Source organism: Pseudorasbora parva, chromosome 1 (genome assembly GCF_024679245.1).
Source record: "Pseudorasbora parva isolate DD20220531a chromosome 1, ASM2467924v1, whole genome shotgun sequence".
NCBI lineage: Eukaryota > Metazoa > Chordata > Actinopteri > Cypriniformes > Gobionidae > Pseudorasbora > Pseudorasbora parva.
This window is the reverse complement of record NC_090172.1, coordinates 12,343,881-12,369,383: the sequence shown is the minus strand read 5'-3', so window position 1 is coordinate 12,369,383 and position 25,503 is coordinate 12,343,881. Positions and strand designations below refer to the sequence as shown.

The 25,503-nt window shown below is 36.3% G+C and overlaps 1 protein-coding gene across 2 annotated transcripts in view; it reads right to left on the bottom strand.

Annotated features, from left to right (window-relative positions):
- Nucleotides 1-2,444: 2,444 nt before the first annotated feature.
- lrp4 (low density lipoprotein receptor-related protein 4) overlaps nt 2,445-25,503 on the bottom strand; it is a 132,776-nt gene continuing 109,717 nt past the window's right edge. The window contains exons 24-38 of one of the 2 annotated variants that reach the window (XM_067423339.1): nt 24,886-24,972; nt 24,595-24,766; nt 21,425-21,587; nt 21,031-21,256; nt 19,906-20,209; nt 19,508-19,726; nt 18,377-18,511; nt 16,363-16,471; nt 15,937-16,129; nt 13,683-13,796; nt 11,384-11,486; nt 11,238-11,302; nt 11,069-11,156; nt 10,845-10,986; nt 2,445-5,638 (exon numbers count right to left, since the gene is read on the bottom strand). In XM_067423339.1, the coding sequence (XP_067279440.1) occupies nt 5,300-5,638; nt 10,845-10,986; nt 11,069-11,156; nt 11,238-11,302; nt 11,384-11,486; nt 13,683-13,796; nt 15,937-16,129; nt 16,363-16,471; nt 18,377-18,511; nt 19,508-19,726; nt 19,906-20,209; nt 21,031-21,256; nt 21,425-21,587; nt 24,595-24,766; nt 24,886-24,972 (2,459 nt within the window). In that variant the 3' untranslated portion in view covers nt 2,445-5,299. The remainder of the gene's footprint in view (nt 5,639-10,844; nt 10,987-11,068; nt 11,157-11,237; nt 11,303-11,383; nt 11,487-13,682; nt 13,797-15,936; nt 16,130-16,362; nt 16,472-18,376; nt 18,512-19,507; nt 19,727-19,905; nt 20,210-21,030; nt 21,257-21,424; nt 21,588-24,594; nt 24,767-24,885; nt 24,973-25,503) is intronic. The other variant, XM_067423418.1, reaches the window with a different exon arrangement.

The following is a 25,503-nucleotide window of genomic DNA, read 5'->3' as shown; positions in this document are numbered from 1 at the left end:
GTCTTTACTGTGTCAATATGTTAATTACCCTATTACTTGACGTGTGTGTATACAGGTCCTTTTAAACAAATTAGCATATTGTGATAAAGTTCATTATTTTCCATAATGTAATGATACAAATTAAACTTTCATATATTTTAGATTCATTGCTCACCAACTTAAATATTTCAGGTCTTTTATTGTTTTAATACTGATGATTTTGGCATGCAGCTCATGAAAACCCAAAATTCCAAAAAAAAAAAAAGCATATTTCACCCGACCAATAAAAGAAAAGTGTTTTTAATACAAAAAAAGTCAACCTTCTAATAATTATGTTCAGTTATGCACTCAATACTTGTTCGGGAATCCTTTTGCAGAAATGACTGCTTCAATGCGGCGTGGCATGGAGGCGATCAGCCTGTGGCACTGCTGAGGTGTTATGGAGGCCCAGGATGCTTCGATAGCGGCCTTAAGCTCATCCAGAGTGTTGGGTCTTGTGTCTCTCAACTTTCTCTTCACAATATCCCACAGATTCTCTATGGGGTTCAGGTGAGGAGAGTTGGCAGGCCAATTGAGCACAGTAATACCATGGTCAGTAAACAATTTACCAGTGGTTTTGGCACTGTGAGCAGGTGCCAGGTCGTATGGAAAAACAAAATCTTCATCTCCATAAAGCTTTTCAGCAGATGGAAGCATGAAGTGCTCCAAAATCTCCTGATAGCTAGCTGCATTGACCCTGCCCTTGATAAAACATAGTGGACCAACACCAGCCGCTGACATGACACCCCAGACATCACTGACTGTGGGTACTTGACACTGGACTTCAGGCATTTTGGCATTTCTATTTCCCAGTCTTCCTCTACATTCTTGCACCTTGATTTCCGAATGACATGCAAAATTTGCTTTCATCCTAAAAAAGTACTTTGGACCACTGAGCAACAGTCCAGTGCTGCTTCTCTGTAGCCCAAAAGTGGCTTGACCTCGGGAATGTGGCACCTGTAGCCCATTTCCTGCACACGCCAGTGCACGGTGGCTCTAGATGTTTCTACTCCAGACTCAGTCCACTGCTTCCGCAGGTCCCGCAAGGTCTGGAATCGGTCCTTCTCCACAATCTTCTTCAGTCTTCAATCTTCTTCTTCAATCTTCCTCTCATTGTACAGCGTTTTTTGCCACACTTTTTCCTTGCCACAGACTTCCCACTGAGGTGCCTTGATACAGCACTCTGGGAACAGCCTATTCGTTCAGAACTTTCTTTCTGTGTCTTACCCTCTCGCTTGAGGGTGTCAATGATGGCCTTCTGGACAGCAGTCAGGTCGGCAGTCTTACCCATTATTGTGGTTTTGAGTAATGAACCAGGCTGGGAGTTTTTAAAAGCCTCAGGAATCTTTTGCAGGTGTTTAGAGTTAATTAGTTGATTCAGATGATTAGGTTAATAGCTCGTTTAGAGAACCTTTTCATGATATGCTAATTTTTTGAGATAGGAATTTGGGGTTTCATGAGCTGTATGTCAAAATCATCAGTATTAAAACAATAAAAGACCTGAAATATTCCAGTTGGTGTTCAATGAATCTAAAATATATGAAAGTTTAATTTGTATCATTACATTATGGAAAATAATGAACTTTATCACAACATGCTATTTTTTTGAGAAGGACCTGTATATGCCTTGTACAAAAAGATAGCGGTTAGATTAATAGAAATCTGAATTGTGATGTAAAATGTTACATGTTAAAACAAAAACAACTGCCCCGGCCTCCCACATACAAAACCTGCATAAAATGTAATATACATATAGTATCTTTAAAAGAAAGGGACTCAAACAAGTGCCATTTTTGTATTCAAAAGCAAATGCAGTTTTATATTAAAGATAGAAAAACAAACAAAAAGTAAATCACTGTCACACACAGCTTGTTAGTATTGCAAAGGAGAACTACATATACAGCATCTTCATATTTACATACAAGTTACAACCAAAGAAATTTATAAATATATCTTAGTTAACTTACAGCAGTTACATGAGCCTGAAATTTCTGAAATTATTAAAAAAACAAAACAGCACTCTGTTAAATAACTGGCACCAACCCTACAAACAAATGAAGTGGTTATATAATTTAAATGAATAAAATTAATGCACGTTTGTTCAAAAGACTCCATTGTGAAAATCTGATTTCTTTTCTGAAAAAGGAGGAACGGAGGGAGGAAAACTAAACAGTAATGATCTCCGGTTGCCCCGCCAGCCAACAATTAAAGCTGCCAAGACCAATAAACTACTGTGGCCTAAATGCGCCATGTGTTTTAGCAGCAAAAACATAGTCCTGAACCTCAGAGAACTAACTCCAAGGTGGTTGAGAACTCAAACACATATGGGTTTATAAAAAATCCTCAAATAATCTTGATAAACATGTACATAACAAATTTGAAAGCATCATACACAATTCCAAATATATATATATATATATATATATATATATATATATATAGGGTGAATATCACAAAACCATGCCCAAGTAAAATGAAACCCAATATATATAAAAAAAAAAACTTTGCATAAAGTCTATGGTCTGTCTGAATACTCGATTCTGATTGGCTGGAAGGTGTAGCCAGTCAGTTTAATGCGCTGCTTTCAATGAAGCACGCAAACATCACTCGCACATTTAAAAACCTGCATAAAATGTAATAGCACAGAAACCTATCACCTGCGGCTTTTTATTAATTAAAGAGCTCTGCTACTGAAATGCTACATTATATTTCTCAGTAATGAAGGGGTTACGTTGCTGTTTTTGAAGCAATTAAACTCAGACGCATGTAATTCACATACACATCTCTCTCCCCCGCTCTCTCTCGATAATTAATGCAAATAAACACTATATTCATTCTTTCAAATAAATGTAATCTTACACACTACTTTATCTCTGTCTGACTTAAATCTAGAGCCGATGAAAATAACCGTAAATTTTACTCTTCCAGTCAAATATATAAATAACAGCTCTAAGTGTCAATGCCGGCACAATACCTGTGATATAAGCAGGATAATCCACGGCTAGCTGTGCATTAAATGTTTTGAATGCACTTCACGTCGGTTGGTGCTTTGCCTCCACGTTGCGAGTTGACATAGTTAGTTCACCCAAAAAATTAAAATCATTAAAGCCACACTGTGTAACTTCTTTGTTTTATTCTTAGCTAAAAACACTTAGTTCTTTCAAAATTATATGTGCTCATTAATGTATATTTACTTCTTTCAAGTAATAAAGTATTATCATAAGTTTATAATATGCCATTGAAAATACATACGGGTGAGGGGTTCGAATGCTGGTCGCCATGTTGCCTCTACATCTTGAAAGTACATTAGCCAAAGAGGGACATATCCGTAAATTCAAGCTTCGCCTTTTAACACTCGATGGCAGTCATGAACGAGGTCGAGCTGGAAGCCATGTTAATCTTGGACTAAATCGGCCTCGTAGGAGTTAAAACAAAATCGGAATTGAGAGGAACAGAAACTAATATTCACTGGATGGTCATATACCTTTACACCGCTAGATGGGGGAAAATATCACACAGTGGCGCTTTAATTACTCAACCTCATGTCATTCCAAAACTGTAAGAACTTTGGTTCAATTTCAGAACACAAATGAAGATATTTTTGATGAAATCCGAGAGCTCTCTGACCCCTCCATAGACAGAAATTTAATGTACACTTTCAACCCCAAGGTTGATCCACTGGAGTCACATACCGATATCTTTACTACCCTTCTGGCCCTTGAAAGTGTTCATTAAATTGCTGTCTACAGAAGGGTCAGAGAACTCTTGGATTTCATCAAATAAATATATCTTCATTCGTGTTCTGAAAATGAACCGAAGGTTAGGGGGGAGTAATTATAGACAAACTTTTCATTTTTGGGTGAACTGATTCTTTAATACACTGCTAGCCATGGATTATCCCTTACATAATCAACACTTTTGCAAAATGAGATTCTTTCCATGACAGTTCAACCGATTTTCCACATTGTCCTCAAGCTCATTATTCTCAAATAGGATTCTCATTAATGCAATCAAGTTTAACGGTATTACAGAAAAAAGGCAATACAAAAAAAAAAAATACAACCATGTAGTATAAATACTTTACAATTTGAATATATTACAATAATGAGAATCTATTATTCTTTTTAGAGTATAGTAATTAAAAATGGGCATACTCTTAAAAAAAAAAAAAAAAAGGTTTAATTGTGTTTTGGACATGATCCTGACAGGCTTTGTGACATTCACCCAGTCTGTTGCATTCTCCTCCACAATTAGCATAGCCCTAAAATTTCAAAGACGGCTAAATGATGTGCAAGTGCAAGGTGCTTTACAGATTCTGCAGATTCTAGTTTGCTGTTTTTTTGTTTTGGTAGCTATATAAACTCTGAACATATTTTAACATGAAACAAGAAACGCCAGAACCATGCACCAAGTGTGTGTATGTGTGTAAAAAAAACTGGCTTCATCTTTGACCAAAAAAAACCTGTAATACTCTTTAAAATGGACTGTAATTTATTCAGTGACTGAAAAAAAGCAGATTCTTCATGAGTGTGTAAATCCTGTCCTTTGGCACCATCACAAGGTTTTGTGAACGAGTCTTTCAACAGTCCTAACGCTTTTAAAACTACTTCAAAAGAATAAAACATTAAAAACCCAATCCAAATTACAGAAAGTTCATAAATACATATTTATCATGACGAGATGAGATCTGGATGCGGAGCATTTCCTAAGCTGATAGTCCAAGAACGGATAATATAAGCTTGCATTAGAAACAAAAAGCAGTTTACTTCAAAGAGTTTCTCTCGTATACAAAAAGGCTCAAAATATCGGTCAGTGTTTCTTTTTTCCTTCTCACAAGGTCTGTTCTTTGACTCCAGCGTGCTGTGACCACCTCCATAGTTCAAAGGACACAAAAAAGTGTTGCGTATTCCAAAGCGAGAGGACAGAAGACATTAGAGGCAATCCAGATGAACTGAGCAAGGGCTTGTGAGCACGAACGTCGCGTACCTTTTATATATTTATGTATTATTGACGTGTAGAGTAATGCAGAAGAAACTTTCAAGTATGAGGTCTGTGTCAAATCTATTTACAGTTCATTTGGCTGTTGGTGTATTTATGTATTAGCTTTCCTCTGTACCAGCTGCTTAAGTATATGGTCCAATATGACTGTACCTACCTGTTTTACCTCTAACAACAGTGTGCATCGAGCCTTTTTCAGGCAGACTTTGAAGTGAAACCACCAACGACGTTTCTGTTTTCCCGTATGTCTGCCTCCATGTTGACCGCTTCTGTTCGTACATTTTCACACTTCGCTCTCAGTAGAGGCTTTACGGTTCGGGACCCAGCCGGTGTCGGGATGTGAACTATGATGTTGAGCCGTTATGGCATGGGTGGTGTTGATACTCGAGCACTCCGATTGGTCACCCTGCAGCAGCTGTTCAGTTTCTCCGTCGTTCAGAGAGGCGGAGCTTGCCTGTAGCGAGACGGTATCAGTGCGCATGCAGGTGTGAAGCCCAGCTCCTCGACACACCTTCAACTGTCTCAAGTCTTCCCAGTAAAGATCCTCTCCTGAGAGCAGACACACGCCTTCCACGATGCGGATCTTCTCTTTAGTGTAGCCTCCGTCCCCAACACCCTGGACCTGCAGGTGACATTCAACTGCCATTAGAAGTGACTTTAGACTCAATTTCACTTTAAAATATCACTAATTTGGAGAAATTATTGTGAAAAAGTAGTGCACTTTAGCATACTTTCGAAAATTACTCTTGATTGCACTTAAATGAAAATATAATGGTTTAAATGTATATTAAATGCAACATAATAGTGCTTTTGTAACCCACTTAAAGGGACAGTTCACCTAAAAATGAAAATGAGTTGTTTTCAGCCTGAAACACACTTCACTTCCGGTAAGATCTACGTCTGGCTCGTATATCTGTATAGTGAAGCACGTATATCTAGAGCATGGATATTGACCTTCCCGGAAGTGAAGCGTGTTCCAGGCTGTTGGATATAGTGTTGTATTTGAGGTAAAAAAAATATATAAATACAGCTCGATTTCTCATACAAACTGATTGTTTTGTGTCTTAAGACATCAATGTGTCATCTTGAGCCACAGGGCTCTTTGTGCACGTTGTCTAAGCATGTTTTTTTGTTTTTTTTTCTCTCATAGAATTGTTACCTATTCACATCATTATTTGACCTACACAGCAACGGTTGGAGTTAAAAATCTTCATTTGTGTTCTACTGAAGAAACAAAGACACCTACATGTTGGATGCACTGGGGGTAAGCAGATAAACAACTAATTTTCATTTTTGGGTGAACTATGCCTTTAAGTAGGACTTAAAGGCATAGTTCACCCAAAAAATGTATTGTCATCATTTACTCACCCTCAAGTTGCTCCAAACCTGTTTGAATTTCTTTCCTCTGCTGAACACAAAAGAAGATATTTTGAAGAATTTGGGCCGAGCAGCTGATGGGACACACTGACTTTCATAGTAGGAGAAAAATACCATGGAAGTCAATGGGGCCCCCTTTCAACTTTATGGTAGCAAACAGTCTCTAAAATATATATTTTTTGCATTCAGCAGAATTAAGAAATTCGTACAGGTTTGGAACAACCTGATGGTGAGTAAATGATGGCAGTTTTCATTTTGGGGTGAACTCGAAGTACATCTTTATATGTGTTTTCATAATTTTTTCTATTCTATTCTATTTTCTGAAATATGGTTATGCCGAGTTCACACTGCACGATTTTTCAAATTCTGCACAGCTATCTGAGGTAGCATTCAGTCGCTTGCGTGTTCACACTCGGTGACAGGGGGTTTCACATTGCAAGACTTTACAATAGGTAGAATCGACGACGACTCTGTCTTGTCCACAAACTAGGTTTCACAACCATACACTTGTGAGAAGTGACAAGGAAACCGCACGAGATCATGCGTTCATGCTACTGGAATTATTAAAAATGATAGCCCACAAAAAGCTTGCAATCCAAATTGTCTGTGCGCTGATTTGCAGCGATAAGGAGAAAAATAAAAACCATTATGGAGGAGGAAATGGTTAGGGATATGGGGGAGCAAGGATTGTGTGTTCTGCAAAGAGTTGGAGGTCCAGATATTTAGCATGCCAAATATCCGGTGGGCGTCTGCGATTTCACAAAACCTGTTGGCGAGTCAAAATTCAGGCTAAAATCGTGCAGTGTGAACTCGGCATTTAAGCGCACTACTGAATGTACTGACAAGCATTTGCGATTAACCAAAATATACTTATGTAATTTAATTAATTAAATTATATTTTAATGAATTAAAATATATGTTTAATTACACAATGAAGTTGCAATTTAATATAAAATATTGTTAATGTTATTTAGTATAACATTTAATCAAGTGCTTTAGTATGTTAGTCAACACATCAAAATAAGTGTACTTCTTTAGAAGATGACAAAATATTATTATTTGATTATTGTGATTTCAGTAATGTTATGTCATAACATTATGTTTCGAAACGTCTGGCACAGGGTATATACAGCAATCCTTAAGTTAAATTTAGTACTTTTTAATACCTTTTTTACTACCTTCAGAATATTTTTTAAAACCATCACGACACTGAATTGCAAGTGTTAATCAGCAACCTTTCTATTATTCACACAGATTTTGACATATATAACATACAAAAAAGAATAGATTTAGAATTGACACCAGGAGGAAATAAGGTTATAAGTTATTATTCTGATACAGTAAAATACATCTCAACATTCACAAAGGTTGGTTAAGGAGAAGCATTACTGCATAAACATTTGATTTCAATTAATAATTGGTAATTCAGCAATTCAATTATTTAGTGTTTTTTTCCCAACAACAAAACCTGAGCCAAATATTACATTTCTATAACTGTGATAAGTTGTTGAATTTAACAAATTACTAAAAACTAGTGCTGTCAATCGATTAAAAACTTAAACTAGATTAATCACACATTTATTCTGTGATTAGTCGCAATAAAAAAAGAAATGTTTTTGTACGTTTTTAATATATTTTTTAATATAATAATTTCACAGTTAATGAAAATAATATAGAAACAACACAAAGACAGTATATTTTAAATACTTGTTTAAATGGCATCTTTTTATGAATGAAGGCCAGTATTACTGCACTCTAAAAAATGCTGGGTTAAAAACAACCCAAGTTGGGTTGAAAATGCACTAACCCAACAATTGGGTTGTTTTACCCAACGGTTGAGTTGTTTTAACCCAGCCATTGGGTTGTCTTAAGCAACATTTAACCCAACCGCTGGGTTAAAACAACTCAACCGTTGGGTAAAATCAACCCAATTGTTGGGTTAGTGCATTTTCAACCCAACTTGGGTTGTTTTTAACCCAGCATTTTTTAGAGTGTGATATTAATACAGTTACTGATTTTTTTCATTTTACATTTATTATTAGGCTTCAAAAATATAACAGTTTTTAATTTAAGTAAACTTAAAACAATGCTAACATAAACCCATAATAAATGTCATGTTTACTCCTGCCGTTCCTGTCTTAACAGTTAGGAAATATACAGAAATTTAATAAAGTTATCAAAGTTACATGCAGTCTCCACTGCATAAACTATAAATTAAATAGTTAATCCTTATTAAAGCTACAAAAGTTATTTAGTCAAGAGCAGCGAGTCCTTTTCTCTGTTCCCTGTGTTCTTTAGCTTTACTGACAGGAAGCTTTATTGGCTGCTGTCCCTTTAAGAGCAGACAGACACGCGGATCTCACTGTTTATAAACTACTGTCTATGGATCACGCCCAATCGCGCCTCATTCTCTCACAACTCTTTTTGTTCATTTTAGACTTTATATAAATCATTGAAGATTGATCTTATGAGGATAGTCGTTGAAGATATGCCTTGAAGCAAGTCTAAAATAAAACGTAAGCCAGCCACTTCTGTTGAGCGCGCAGTGTTCTGAGATGATGCCGAACGACCGCTGAATATGACGTCAGCATCAAACATACGTTGAGAGAGACGGAGACGAAAGATCTTTGATTATGTGCCCAGATATGCTAAAGCCCATGTTTAAACGAACTAACGCGAACGCAGATAGAGTTTCAATCAATCAGAATAGGACACCTGATAGACTGAAAAAATAATACCTAATTTGGAAAAAATAATACCTCTGAGACCACATTTAACACTTTTAATGGCCTTAAATTTGACAATTTTGATTTATCACTTTTTAATACTTTTTAAAACCCCGCGGACACCCTGTGGCAATGGCGATGACCTGTGAACCCATGAATCATGCAGATTCACTTAGATTCTAGTTCATAGTTGCAGGTACACCGCTCTGACCAGAAGGGGTCACCAGCGTTTGGCACTTCCAACACCTTGAATTGATTCAAAGCTTTGTTTCTCCCACCACTATTAAAATGTACTTTTAAGTAAAGCTTCATTTGACATCATTATAAAGTGCACTTTAAAAGTGTGTAAAAAATAGTTATGGCCATTTATCTCATTGTTATTATTCTATTTGCAAGTACAAGATTGAAAAAAAAAAATACTTTTAAGATTTAAAGTACACCACAAGTGCACATTCAAATAAAATAAAATTAAGTGCACTTTTACAAGGATATATTATTGTTAGTATATTACAATCTATTATTTCTACAATGTGACATTTTCTGGTTCAAGCCTTCAAGTAGAAACAGTACATTGTACAGTACATTGTTTCTATTTATATGGCATTAAAGGCACAGTATGTAAGTTTTACCGTGAGGCCGCATGCAATTCATTTTAAAATATATCGTATGATGGAGAAAGCTCACTCTGATTATGCTATGTTCGCCACTTGACAAAATAGTGTTGTGTCTGGGGCATGTTGTAAGTACACATTGTACTTGTGTTTTTTGGAAATTTTAACCTAAAAATCGTACATATTGTACCTTTAAAGCCACTGTGAACCGGAAGTTGTGTCCGAATTTGCTTCAGTATTGTGACATACTTTCTGAGTGAAAGTTAATCTTGTATGATTAAAAAAATAGAGGCTTGGCTTGTCTTGTCTTTATCCCGGTGGGAATTGATAGTTTCTAGAAAAGTGGGCGTTGCCTTTGAGCTCGCTGTTAAAAAAAAAATTTCTACCCAAATCGCCAAACTGACGTCATCAGAGAAGAAGGGACATTACAGAGGGGAAGAACATTATCAGAGTTTAATAAAAGATTAGAAAGAATCAACTAGAACGGATGAATTGAACCACAAGACTAGTAATGTGCACTAAAGTAAATGGGGTCAATTTTGATTCCACGCCGACTTTAAGAATAATACAATAAAAACACCAACACCACTGCACTTCAAAAGAAAAAGTTGACAATTCATGCTACCTCAGGCAGTATGGGCTAAGAAATTACTCCCCGAATTAAAATGTTATCATCTTATCAAATTGTAACATCTATAAATGCTATCTTGCTTGCACTTCCATGCAGAAATTCTTTTCAAACTGATTACATGCACAAAGGAAAAATCGGGATGCTGGATTTGAGATAATCACAAGGCTGACTTCAAATTAGGCAAGCACGGCTATTTCCCCAATTTGTTTGACTACCTTGTTTGCCATTCTGATGAAAATAAAAGGGGGATGTCAAAAGATGAAAGGAGAAAGGGAGTTGTAAGGATGATTGAGCTGCCGTGGAGAACATGGGGAAAAAAGATGAGTGAGGACTCTGGAAAGAAGCACTGCTCACGAAAATGATGAGAACAATTATGTCAGTCATTGCTGATGTCAAACAACAACCACAATAAATTACATTCATCTAAAATTATTCTTTTGAGAAATTCGCAAAGATGAAAAAGGAAAGAACAACAAACAATACCTCTTTTTTATATCGCAGTTGGCTGTTTATTGCAGGTTTCTGTGCGGTTTCTATTTTAACCTCCTGTGTTGAAGTTCTGTATGAAGGGTTGCTGTAAGTCAAGTTGCTCACTCCTGGATCAGCAAACTTGAATTTTTTGTGCCTTGAAAGCAAAAATCATATTAGTATGAGCAGCTGAGAAAAGAAATTCATTCATGAAACTTCATAAAACTTGGGAGACCTACCTGTAAATAATGAATGCAGCTATGAGTATCAGGATCGCCAATATCGACAGAGCTCCACCAATCACGTAGCTGATATGAGGGCTCTCATCTTTATAAAAATGGTCAAAATGTAAATGGTCAATTCACGCTTGCTTTACAATGTTCGTTATTTTTATTATAATCCATTTACCTCGAGGTGCAGACACCACATTGCTCTGAGAGCAGTCCTCTGGATTGAGACTTGCATCTGTACAGCTGTGAGGAGAAAGGGATTGGATTTGACTTCATTCTTCAAGGAAACCTTTTTTTTAGACTGGATAGCTGCAGCTGACTTACTTGACCACTGACAGGCCTTTGTGAGGTTTCTCTGTGGGGAGTTTTTTAGGGGCCTGAGTACCCATGGTGCCCTTCTCAGATGCCGTGGGAATGTAACCAGAGACTAGTCCAGAGACAGAATCAGGGTTATTATAGTTAACTAAAACCAAAACTTGTCTCTTGAAATAAAACTTGATGTACTAAAATAACAAAGTGAGTAAATTAATAAAAACTATTCTTTAGACATATAAAAAAAACTATAAACTATTACAAATGACAAAAAAACTACTTATATATATTATATATATATACACTACTTATATATATATATATATATATATATATATATATATATATATATATATATATATATATATATATATATATATATATATATATATATATAAGAATAGTTTTTATTAATTTACTTACTTTTTTATTTTAGTACATCAAGTTTTATTTCAAGAGACAAGTTTTGTTGTATACAGGGAGTGCAGAATTATTAGGCAAGTTGTATTTTTGAGGATTAATTTTATTATTGAACAACAACCATGTTCTCAATGAACACAAAAAACTCATTAATATCAAAGCTGAATATTTTTGGAAGTTTTAGTTTTTAGTTTTAGCTATTTTAGGGGGATATCTGTGTGTGCAGGTGACTATTACTGTGCATAATTATTAGGCAACTTAACAAAAAACAAATTTATACCCATTTCAATTATTTATTTTTACCAGTGAAACCAATATAACATCTCAACATTCACAAATATACATTTCTGACATTCAAAAACCAAACAAAAACAAATCAGTGACCAATATAGCCACCTTTCTTTGCAAGGACACTCAAAAGCCTGCCATCCATGGATTCTGTCAGTGTTTTGATCTGTTCACCATCAACATTGCATGCAGCAGCAACCACAGCCTCCCAGACACTGTTCAGAGAGGTGTACTGTTTTCCCTCCTTGTAAATCGCACATTTGATGATGGACCACAGGTTCTCAATGGGGTTCAGATCAGGTGAACAAGGAGGCCATATCATTAGATTTTCTTCTTTTATACCCTTTCTTGCCAGCCACGCTGTGGAGTACTTGGACGCGTGTGATGGAGCATTATCCTGCATGAAAATCATGTTTTTCTTGAAGGATGCAGACTTCTTCCTGTACCACTGCTTGAAGGTGGTGTCTTCCAGAAACTGGCAGTAGGACTGGGAGTTGAGCTTGACTCCATCCTCAACCCGAAAAGGCCCCACAAGCTCATCTTTGATGATACCAGCCCAAACCAGTACTCCACCTCCACCTTGCTGGCGTCTGAGTCGGACTGGAGCTCTCTGCCCTTTACCAATCCAGCCACGGGCCCATCCATCTGGCCCAACAAGACTCACTCTCATTTCATCAGTCCATAAAACCTTAGAAAAATCAGTCTTGAGCTATTTCTTGGCCCAGTCTTGACGTTTCAGCTTGCGTGTCTTGTTCAGTGGTGGTCGACTTTCTGCCTTTCTTACCATGGCCATGTCTCTGAGTATTGCACACCTTGTGCTTTTGGGCACTCCAGTGATTTTGCAGCTCTGAAATATGGCCAAACTGGTGGCAAGTGGCATCTTGGCAGCTGCACGCTTGACTTTTCTCAGTTCACGGGCAGTTATTTTGCGCCTTGGTTTTTCCACACGCTTCTTGCGACCCTGTTGACTATTTTGAATGAAACGCTTGATTGTTCGATGATCACGCTTCAGAAGCTTGGCTATTTTAAGACTTCTGCATCCCTCTGCAATATATCTCACTATTTTTGACTTTTCTGAGCCTGTCAAGTCCTTCTTTTGACCCATTTTGCCAAAGGAAAGGAAGTTGCCTAATAATTATGCACACCTTATATAGGGTGTTGATGTCATTAGACCACACCCCTTCTCATTACAGAGATGCACATCACCTAATATGCTTAATTGGTAGTAGGCTTTCCAGCCTATACAGCTTGGAGTAAGACAACATGCATAACGAGGATGATGTGGTCAAAATACTCATTTGCCTAATAATTCTGCACTCCCTGTATCTATCTATCTATCTGAACCCATTCAAATTTTCATTACATGAAAAGAAAAAAGTAAAAGAAAATAACTAGAACTAAAAAAGACAAAAAATACATTATACAATTACTTAAAACTTCAAATATAAAAAATAGAAATATGAATTAATACTATAACAGTATATAACTGACACTCAATTGGTAATCTGGTTGATGTAAACACAGTCATATTATTAATATAATTATTCATTTGTATAAAATCTGAAAAAAAAAAAAAATTATATTCAATACATATTAAACTCACTTGTAGAGCACGGCCTGCCGTCAGGCTCATCCGGACATGCGCACACAAAACTGTTGCTCTTCGCAAGACACAAGTGTGTGCAACCCCCATTATTCACACTGCAATAATTTGTACCTAGAAAGATAAGATAGGACATGTTATTTTCATTCATGTGCTCACTGTTCATGTATCAACAATGATCTTGAAAATATTTAGAAAGACATATATTGCATGTGATAAAACTACACTATATAGGCAACATTCTTTCTATTTAAATTACACAAAAGACCATATATAAAGACAAGTGTTTTCCTGCTCTGGTCCAGGACACATTTTGGACGTCTCCCTTATCTGACACACACATTCCAGGCCTTGGTGTTTACTAAAGAGCTGATAAGTTGAATCTTATTTGTTTGAACTAGGAGACGTACAAAATGTGTAGTGATGTTAGAGCTTAAGGATCAGTGCTGGGAAACACCGTATTGGACCACAGACAAAGACCATCAGAGGATTTATGTATAAGATTTAACACACCGACTTTTGGGGAATACCTTATTCACTGTATCCCCCAGAGTTAGATAAGTCCATACATACCATTCTCATCTCTGTGTGTGCCATAACTCTGCCTGACCCACCCACCGCTAGCATAGCTTAGCACAAAGACTGGAGGTAAACGAGCCTAATACTCAATAAGTTAAAAAAAACGCCAACATTTTCCTATTTACAAGTTGTGACATGTATAGTAAAATTGTGTACTAAGACCGACGGAAAATGAAAAGTTGCGATTTTCTACACTGATATGGCTAGGGCCTATGCTCTTTCCTGCATGATAATCAAGGAACTTTGCTGCCGTACCAAAGATGCAGCGGTGCAATGATATTACGCAGCGCTCGAAAATAGGCTAACTTTCGTCAGCATAACAAACATGACATGCATGCACAGAAAGCGCACACATGGAACAGCAGCAAAGTTCCTTGATTATTACGCAGTGACAGTCGAGAGTAATATAAAAAAGACCACATTCAGTATATTTATTGATATGTATACTATACAGGCAAGCAGATGAACCATTATAAAGAAAAAGCTTGTCTGTATATTTGCATGTATTATCAATAATTTTTATACTGAATTCGATCTTTTAATATCACTTAGTTCATTAAGGTACATCGCCTGACTGAAAACTATGAATAGAACGGATTCTAAACCAATCAGTCCTCAAGATTCAGTTAAGAAATTAAATACTAATATATTAAAATAATCAGACCGTAACCTAAATTAAAATACTAATTAATTTAATTAAATTAATTAAATAATAATTTTTTAATTTAGAAAATTCTAACATAAAATCAAACTAAATTATGAATTAATTAATTTCTTAATTAACAATATAATAACAGTGATGAATAATAATAAAAAAATAAATGAATAAATAATTTTCCCTCTTCAAAACCGTTAAAGAACAAAGTGGTTCATTAATGAATACTCAATTCCAATGGCTAATCTAAATGAGTATGTATACATAGGCCAAAATTCTGATTTATTCAAAATTTCAAGAAAACTAAATTAAAATAAAATCTTTTTTTAACTAACTGAAATAAGTTTGAGTAATAAAAATACTAAAATAAATTAAAGCTAAAATAGAAATATTAAAAAAATGCAAAATGCACATACAATTACAAAAAACATTTCATTAAAGATCATCTTCCGTCGGCATTAGACTCCAATTATACATTTATTAAGTTATAAATATTGATATTTTTCTTACAAAAATGCATCGCTTCGCTTCAGAAGGATTTCATTCACCCCCCGGAGCCGTGGGGATTACTTTAGTGATGGATGGATGTGCTTTTTTGGGGGCTTCAAAATCTGCGGTACCATTCACTCCCATTATAAAGCTTGGAAGAGCCAGTATATTATTTAATATACCTCTGATTGTGTTTGGCTGAAAGTAGTAAGTCATATACGCCTTGAATGGCTTGAGGGTGAGGAAATTATGGGATAATTAAAATTTTTGGGTGAACTATCCGTTTAAGCAAATGTTAGCCTATATAGCAAAACTATTTTCCAGAGAAATCAACCTGTGAATACATTTTAAGCTTAGATAAGAGAAAATGTTTTGCATAGAAAAGATAATGTGCATCTCCCAAATGTTTAAATATTCTATGAATTAAAATTGTATGCAAAATGATTACAATTAAATATCACAAAAACTCTTCAAAGTAAAACATGTAGACATGTTGTGCTCTTCAGTTCAGGCCAAACAAGTCAATCTTACCAGTCTGCCTTTGTGGTGACACCACTATGATGTCCATGAGGCCCTCTACATTAGGCAGCACAGTTTCCTTACTACGACCTGTATGCTTATCTACTCGCTGAATAGACTTGGTCTGCCAGTCCGTCCAGTAAATCCAATGGTCTTGCTGTGAGATTCGGGAAAAAGGAGTTAAAGGAGAGTATACCGGTTTCAACTGGAGACAAAGAAAAGGGGTAAAAAAAAACAAAAGGGAGAAAGAAAGATGGGAAGAAAAAGGAGGGTCAGAAAATGGAAAGATGCAAAGGAAGAGAACATCATGCTAAGGTTATAAATGCAGACATAAGTGAAAGAGAGGATGGGTCAGTGGAGCGGGAGGTGATGAAGGTGCAGGTGAGTGAGACACATTAATTCGATAAGTGAGGGTGAGGATCAGATATGGAAAGGTACCTGCGTGAGGGCAAACGGGTGTGAGACGGGGCTGATGAGAATTTGACGCAGTTTGCCATTCAAGTCAGAACTTTCTATGCGGTCCAAGTGTGCATCCACCCAAAAGATCCTATGAAATCATGTGATAATTCAGTTGTGTTTTCTCCAAAATGTTTAAAGGTACTTTCCATGATTATGGTACAAAATCGAGTCTTATATGTTTACAGAAAGACAACTATTTAAGCAAATGAAGAAAGCAAAAAGTAAGCCTTGAGAAAATGTTGATAGTACGGGTGTCAAAAATATTTTATCAGCTGTTTTATTTTTTCAATTGCAGTTGTCAATATTTGGGACATGTCTAAATACTGTTAAAAGCACTTATTAATAAATATATAAAAGGCAATCCTACTTGCATTTTATTCTTATCAAAATGGTATTATAAAAAAACTATTACTACAAAATATTGATTCATTATAGTAGAATCTTAATTATAAAACTGTATATTTATATTTTCTGTTTTCATTTTAAATGTAAAGTTTAAGTAATTTTGTAAGTAATTCAGTTAGTTTTTCTAGTAGTAGGTTTTGTTTCTCTATATGCAATATCTATATAATATCTTTAATTAGTTTTTCTGTCTATATAGTTTTTATTTATTTATTTTAAAAAAGTACTACAATTAAAGTATTGTAGTACATCAAGTAAATAGACACAAAAGCTTATGGTTATTTTTATTTAAAGTAACTTAAATAATTTTAGTTTTTGTTAATAATAACATTGTAAATTGTAAATCTATCAAACACCTAAATAAATAACACGTTTGCAAATTTAACCTAAATGATTATTCAGAGCTACAGTTTCCCCCAAAATGGGACCCTAACTGTACCCTATTCATGGAAAGTACCTGAACAGTCAAAGCCAGTTGCTGTTAGTGGTAAAGTGGTATTGAAAAAGTATAGCTAGGTGTAAAACTGAAGAAAGAAAGAAAAGAGAACACAATTTGAAATGAAAATGATTTTCAAAAACATCAGGTGTGTATGTTTCATCTGAGGCCACATACACACTGCAACCTGGTGACAGGAGTGTTTAAATGTGGTAGTGAATCTTCAAAAATCATTCGGTGTGCATCACCCTTGAAATTGAGATGACTGACAGTGATAAACATGACTGTGAACAAGAAGCATGAATGCCAACCTGTTTGGTTTGAATCGAGTAATATTAGTAAATTTCCAAGGACAGAAGCACGGTTTTGATTATGCAGTTATGCATGATTATGGTAAATATGGCTAACAATTGGTTGTGATTTTTGTTGGTCTTATTTCCAGCAAATGGCTCTGTATTTAGGCTTAACTCAAGGGCCTCCACAGAGGATGTGATTGGATCACTGGACTAACCAGCGGGCCAAATGTTGTTCTAGTCATTCTGACATGCTTGAGCCAAAGTCTGTCATCAAAGTAGTTTGGTATAATGACCTCCCAGAACTAGAATTAATGATGCATGACAAAGAATACAGTGGCTTTCCCGAGTGGAGCAACTTTTAAAAAAGCACATTTGATTTTAAATATTATGTGCCAATTTCCCAGCAAATGACGATGTTGCTCTCTTGGATGCATGGGATGGAAAAGAAGCTTTATTTGCAAATGTTTTAATGTGATATTCCAATTCAGAGCATAAGTTAAATTCCCAACTTTGGATGGAAACATTGGACAGTTTGAGTATCACACTCTTTTATAGCAAACAGCTGCCAATCTAAAAACCCTCAATGTTTGAACATATGTGTATTTAATGTTAAATCAGCTGTCACCACCGGCATTTTCAGGTAATTTTTTTCATAGAATGCAGTTGTAGCTCCCATAAATGTCCAGACTGTATTTGTACAGAAAGGCATTATGCACTCAGCAGGAAAAACTGTATGGTGTGTGTGGCTTAAAACTGAATTTTGATGATATGAGTTAAAGGTCTATTTTATACATTACCAGCTTTCAACAAAATCTTTATCGAGACTCTCTACTCTTTTTAATTCATTCTCCTCTTTTACCTGCGAGTGTCATAGTCCAGTGTCAAGCCATTTGGCCATCCCAGATCTGTGTTAATGAGGACTTTTCTGTCTGTGCCATCCAGGTATGCTCGCTCAATCTTTGCGATATGACCCCAATCTGTCCAGAACAAGAACCTTACCAAAGAAGAAAATTATGAAATGCATTTATTAGTAATAAAATGAACTATATATAATAACTCTCTCTCTCTCTCTCTCTCTCTCTCTCTCTCTCTCTCTCTCTCTCTAGATATACGATTCACCCATGGTGATCTTCTCCAGTTAATTGCTTCTGTTCAGTCCGTCGAGGTCAGACGTCCAAGAGTAAGAACATGAACACACTGGAGAGCTGCTTAATAGTACTCCAGTGACTGGAGTACTGAATTGCAGAGCTCGTGCGAACAACGTTCAGATGGTTTCTTAAGGCCGTGTGTCCACCAAAGCCTTTTTTCACACTGCTGGCTAGCGTATTCAATTGTTTTCAATGGGAGCGCCGCGTTTTTAGAACGTCACGAGCATAAAGAGGCGCTGCACAAGTATTTCACGCTCAAGTGCTGAGCGTTCAGTTCAGCGTTTTTTTTACCAGTCGCAGAGAGTTGAAGAATTTTACTTTGAGTAAAACGCAGCGTTCATCGCTGTCACTCTTCACCCAGCCCTCCAATCTCAGTGGAGGATGGGTGGGACAAATACAACGTCGACCAACTACCCCAAATAAGAATAACGGAAAAAACATATTTAAAACACTTCCACAGGTATTCCGTATCATAACAAGGAAAGTCGCACTTGAACAAAACACTGTGAAGAGGAAGCAGTCTCAAGTGCTCAAAGCGAGTCGTTTTTAGCAGAGTCTAGTGTTTTCAGCTGGCTAAAAACGCTTTTGGTGGACACACGAGCAAACAGCCTATTTTTGTTGTTTGACCATCTTATTATTGAGAGGAAAGAGTGCAGCACATATTTACTTATTTATGTAAACACCACTCCCAGCAGAGTGGGAGGCATCAAGATGTCTGCTGGTCACACATTTTAAACTTTTTTACTCTTAAGTAAAGAATGAAAAGGGCCTTAAATGTAAATATAAAGAAATCATGATTCAACACAACTGGAAGTAAATGATTATATGTTCACCGTCCTCACCCTTTGCTAGGAAACACAGCGATGGCTCTCGGTTCATCCAGACTGTTATTCACCAGAACTTTCCGAGATGTGCCATCTAAGTGAGCCACTTCAATGGTGTTACGGCCGGTGTCTGTCCAGTACATGTTGCGGGCGACCCAGTCGACAGCAAGTCCATCAGTGGTCTTCAGACCATTACTGATCACAGTTTCCATATTACTGCCATCTAAATTTACCCGTCTGAAAACAATAAAATATTTTGTAAAAGACAATACATCAAATATAAAATGGAAGTAAATGCCAGAGTGGAGAGTTTTAAAACTTTTCGAGAAAAATCATGCAGTAACGAGCAGGATAAATTATGCCACTACTGCAGTAAAAAAAAAATTTTTGTAGACTAATGATTAACTTTAGCATACCTGATAACATCCAGTGACACATCTGTATAGTAGAGTTTCCTCTCCACGCTGTCATAGTCCAAGGAAATAACATTATGCAACTCCGGCACAGGAACGTACACATCTGTATGGTCATTAGTGTCGAGAGAGATTCGTCGAACACTGATGCGATTCGAAAACAGCAGGTACGTTTCAGGCAAATTGTCACATGATCTGCCATCACTTTTCAGCAGAATACCCGTGGGACACGCACAAGACGTCACATTATGCCGAGGAAGACACAGGTGACTGCAGCCGCCATTTCTCCTGCCACATTTATTGAAGCCTGTAGGAACAAGAAGGACGATTATGCCAAAAAGTAACACAATTTTTGTATTATTATGAGAACTGCACAACATTACTCACCAATTACCTATTAAGTACTTCAAGCACATTTGTGTTTAATGGTCACTTTACATTTAGCAGGAATTCTCTGTAACAAAAGTGAGTGTACTACGCACTAGTGTAGTGTTTTAATATTACTTATATAGTACACTGCACACCCAAAAAAAGCAGATGTTTGTACTGAAATTTGCAAATGCTTAAGAGTCTACGACTGGAATATTATTGCAGTGATTATGTTTCTATCATGTTATATGTTTGACAACAGTTCTTCTAACCCTAATTGTTGGAGTGTGTAACTTTTCATTTCTTAAACAACCATGTAGGAAGACACATCATGGCCATATTTCAGGATGACAATGTCAAGATTCATCACACTCAGACTGTGAAAGAACGGTTGGAAGCAAGCATGAAGAATCATTTTCACACATGAATTAAGGTGCATATTAAGGTCATATTAATTTTGTGCAACATTTCTCATTTTCACTAAAGCTTTAAAATGTTCTAACATTATATTTATAACATTTATAATGTTTTACAATTACTATAAATCTAATATTTATATTTTATTTTAGCTTCACTTCAAATAGTGATTAACATTTTTAAATAGTACTTTTTTTGGTTCTACAAAAAGCGGGAAATTATTTTTTTGTCTACTTTTCTTTTGAAACAAAGGCTATTTGATATACATAATGTGAAAGGCTTTGAGAATGTAAAACAAGCCAAAAGATAAACATAGATAGTGTGTACTACTTTATAACCTACCCAAAGGTTGTGCACGGTCAACAGCCTGAATGTCCATGAGACCGGGTAAGTTGGAGCGGACCGTGATGGTGTTTGCTCCAGTTCCCTTATCAGCTCTATGAATACTGCGGCTCTGCCAGTCAGTCCAGTACATATGCGGCCCCAACAGAGTGAGGCCGTATGGGTGCTGCACAGGAGACACCAGGGTCCTCCGATTTGAACCATTAAGATCAGACGCTTCTATCCTCTAATGGTTAAAAAAAGATTTTTTAAATTTTTTTTTAATTCAAACAGCAAGCATTTATATAAGACTTTCCATTTTTCAACATTGTTATCAACTTAAACAAGGTGTAACATTAAAGGCTGGATTTTAAAACACTGGGATAAATAGTGTGAATCGATGCTAGACACCAACCTCAGTATGTGCATCAGCCCAGAGAAGTTGTGAACCAGCTTTGTCTATAGCAAGTCCATTAGGCCAGCCAAGATTATTATTTATCAGAACTACACGATCTGAACCATCCATACTGGAGCGCTCCAGCTTAGCATTTTCACCCCAGTCGGTCCAGTACATGTACCTAAAAGCAGATTTTATATTATTAATCATTACATACAGTGCCTGTGCCCAGTTCCAAGAAACCCCTTATTTTATGAAAACCCATAGTTATAATAAGTGAGGGGTTTGAGTAAATTAAGAGGTATTTACAATCTCTCTATCTTCTGGGAATACTGACTCAGAACAAAAAAAGTTGCATCGAACACCTTCAGAACCAGAATATAATAAAGTTATTAGAAATACCACCTCCCTTCGATCACTCATTCAGTTCTACCCGTGAAGAAGTAGAGTGCATAATTATATAAGCACTTTTAGTATACTTTAAATCTTAAAGGAAGTGTATGTAAGATTGTGGCCAAAACTGGTACTGCAGGTGTATCCCCTCTCCCACTCCCCCCTGACTCGAGGTTGCCAGATATGCTGCAGAATCAGCAGGAATGTTTGTAGCTGCAGCTGTGGTAACTAGAGCAGATCTGGCAACACGGATGCAGAAACACTACTGACTTTGTGATTGGTCGATAGGTGGAGGGTGAGCTTCAGGCCAAAACACAACATGATAACATCAACATCAGTTGAGGGCTGCAACAACAACTTTTAAATGACAATATCCTGGCTGGACTACTGTTGTCAGTGATAAAAGTATTTGAAATTAACATGATTTCTTAATGGCTAGTGACATAACTGGACCATTTTATGATTAATGGAAATAGATTTCATTCATACAGTTCCTTTAATAGTATATTCCTAAAAATTTTACATGCAGATAATATAATATCAATGACATAAAAAAGCCACTTAAAGTGTACTTAAAGGTAGGGTAGGTAGGAATGATCTAAACACTTTTGTCCAAATTTGTTTAAACTTTCTTTATATGTCAATACATATTTAAAATGTAAGTAATGTAGTATATTCATACTGATAAAGTTAGATGTTTTATTACATGTGATTCTGACATGATGTCACTACATGCACACCGCTCGTCTGAGGTAAATAATGCGTCTTCCAGCTGAGCGGTCGTCTTAGCGCATTCATGTACTTTGGGGGGCGTGGCTTTGGAAAGAGCCCAGAAGGGAGAAGGTGGAGTGAATAAAAATAATGAACTCTCTTTAAAACAGTCGTCAGAGGTGTACAGACACGGAACTACAGAGCGTTTAAACAACGTTTGGAAAAAAACGTTTTTTAACCAATTCTTACCTACCCTACCTTTAAAGGGAAAAAACTTTTAAGAAGTGCACTTCGTAATAAAATAAAAGTTTTACTTTAAAGTGAATTTAATAATGTTTACACTTATTTTTGTTTAATGTGTTACCTAACATACATGCATACATAGATACATATATATATATTAGGGGTGACCCCTAATAGTCGAAGATTCGATGCATCGATATGCAGGACCGGATTTGACCACTGATCTCATGGTCGAATCTTCGCAGGTGTTATGAAACGAGGATCATACCATTTTGGCAATATGGGGGTGCTCAATATTAGTGATACAGAGATGTGTCGCGGCGCTGAGCCCCTTTAAGGGCACTGAACTTCGCACCGGACGTGCCGCGCCTTTAAAATTGGAACACATACACCGACGGCGGCATTCGACGCCTGTCCGCGGCGATTCAATGTATATTACCCTCCAATCGTGAATGTACATACTGATTTCACCCTGAGCTACAAGATACACTCATCGTGCAGCTCTTCTGTCAGAAGTCGATTCAAAATTGAACTTGCGCGTATATGTTCATGTCTGCCTAGTGTGAGATATCCGAGACACGGCGCTGAGCTTCAGTCCGGTGTGCGACCCCCTTTAGGCACAATCGGCTTAAAGGGGGGGTGAAACACTCAGTTTCAGTCAATCTCATGTCAATCTTGAGTACCTATAGAGTAGTATTGCATCCTTCATATCTCCGAAAAGTCTTTAGTTTTATTATATTTATAAAAGAAATATAGGCTGTACCGAGTCTTTCCGGAAAAAACAGAGCGCCTGGAGGCGTATCGAGTGGGCGGAGCTAAAAATGACGATCGCAAACAAAGCGGTGACGTCCTCAAGCGTGGAGAAACCCATCGCTATCGATCTCAGCTAATAGATATATGATCCAGAATCAAATCTGAGGCTGAAATAAACTGAACAGGAGAAACAGCAGCAGGACGTCCGTCTCTGTGGTATGTACTGTATTTAGTGGCCTGTCAACATTTGTGTGTGTTTACTCGCAGTTTACTCTCGCTCTAGTCACGCGCGCGCACCCTAACGTAAGAAGAGCCCGTACGGCCCATACAAGGACCTTCCGCTCTTATTAACGTCAAGCCGAGCCATACTCGAAAAAAACTCTCCGAAACTTGTGAGAAACCGGAAGGAGTATTTTTGACACAGAAATACTCTATCAAACGTCCAACATTAGTGTTTGAAACTTTCTCTATGTTTAGGATGGGAATCCAAGTCTTTAAAGCTACACTGTGTAACTTTAGTTTTTTCTTAGCTAAAAACACTTAGTTCTTTCAAAAATATATGTGCTCATTAATGTATATTTACTTCTTTCAAGTAATAAAGTATTCTCGTAAGTTTATAATATACCATTGAAAATACATACGGGTGAGGGTTCAAATGGCGGTCTCCATGTTGCCCCTCCATCTTGAAAGTACATTAGCCAAAAAGGGACATACCCATAAATTCAAGCTTCGCTTTTCGCGTTTTAACACTCGATGGCAGTCATGAACGAGGTCGAACTGGAAGCCATGTTAATCTTGGACTAAATCGCCCACCGTAGGAGTTAAAACGAAATCAGAATTGAGAGGAACAGAAACTTATATTCACTGGATTGTCATATACCTTTACACCACTAGATGGGGGAAAATATCACACACGGTAGCTTTAACAGTGTAAATATTATATATATATATATATATATATATATATATATATATATATATATATATATATATATATATATATATATATATATATATATATATATATAATCTCTACAACTAAATCTGGCCAGAAATTAATTGTTTGGAGTGCAGGGCAAAACATTTACCCCATCTCATGGAACAGGGCGATTGCACGAGGGCTGTCTAGGTTCTGCCACACAAGCACTTTTCTCATGGAGCCATTGAGATTAGCAACCTCAATGCGGTTTGTCCCGGTGTCTGTCCAGTAGATTTTTCTGCCCACTGAATCCACTGCCAGACCATCTGTGGTCATTAGACCTGAAAGAGATGGGAAACAATTCAAATGAATGAAACATTGAGTGACTGGATAAAAGGAATTCAATACAATTACAATAAGTAGTTTTGAGGGTAACTGTAGATTTTCTTTAGTCCCTTACCAGATGAAATAATGTCCTCATATTCTGTACCATTGATATTGGCTCTGCTGATTTTCTTTAACGTACTGTCAGACCAGTACACTTTACCTGCAGGAGCAAGAACATTTCCAAAATGATTTTCCCTAAATAAGCATTATATACAAGTGACTATTAGAGCTGCACACTTCTGGATATATTGAGAATCAAACATTTTTGGTTTCAAACAGACACAATTCTCCCACAAACAGACAACTAAACACAATATGACAAATTGCTGCAGTCTTTTTAAATGTTTAATTACTCTGAATATATATATATATATATATATATATATATATATATATATATATATATATATATATATATAATACATATTATACATGTATATGTATATTATATATATATATATATATATATATATATATATATATATATATATATATATATATATATATATATATATATATATATATATATATATATGATTCAATGACTCACTCATAATGCTTCATTGTCTCAGTACTAGAAGAATCAGCACTTTTAAAGGAATTTCTTGAATTTGGAATCTTGAATATTTTTAACAGTCACTTGGTGGCATAACGATGTAATCGCTACAATCATTATTTGAAGTGCCATCGA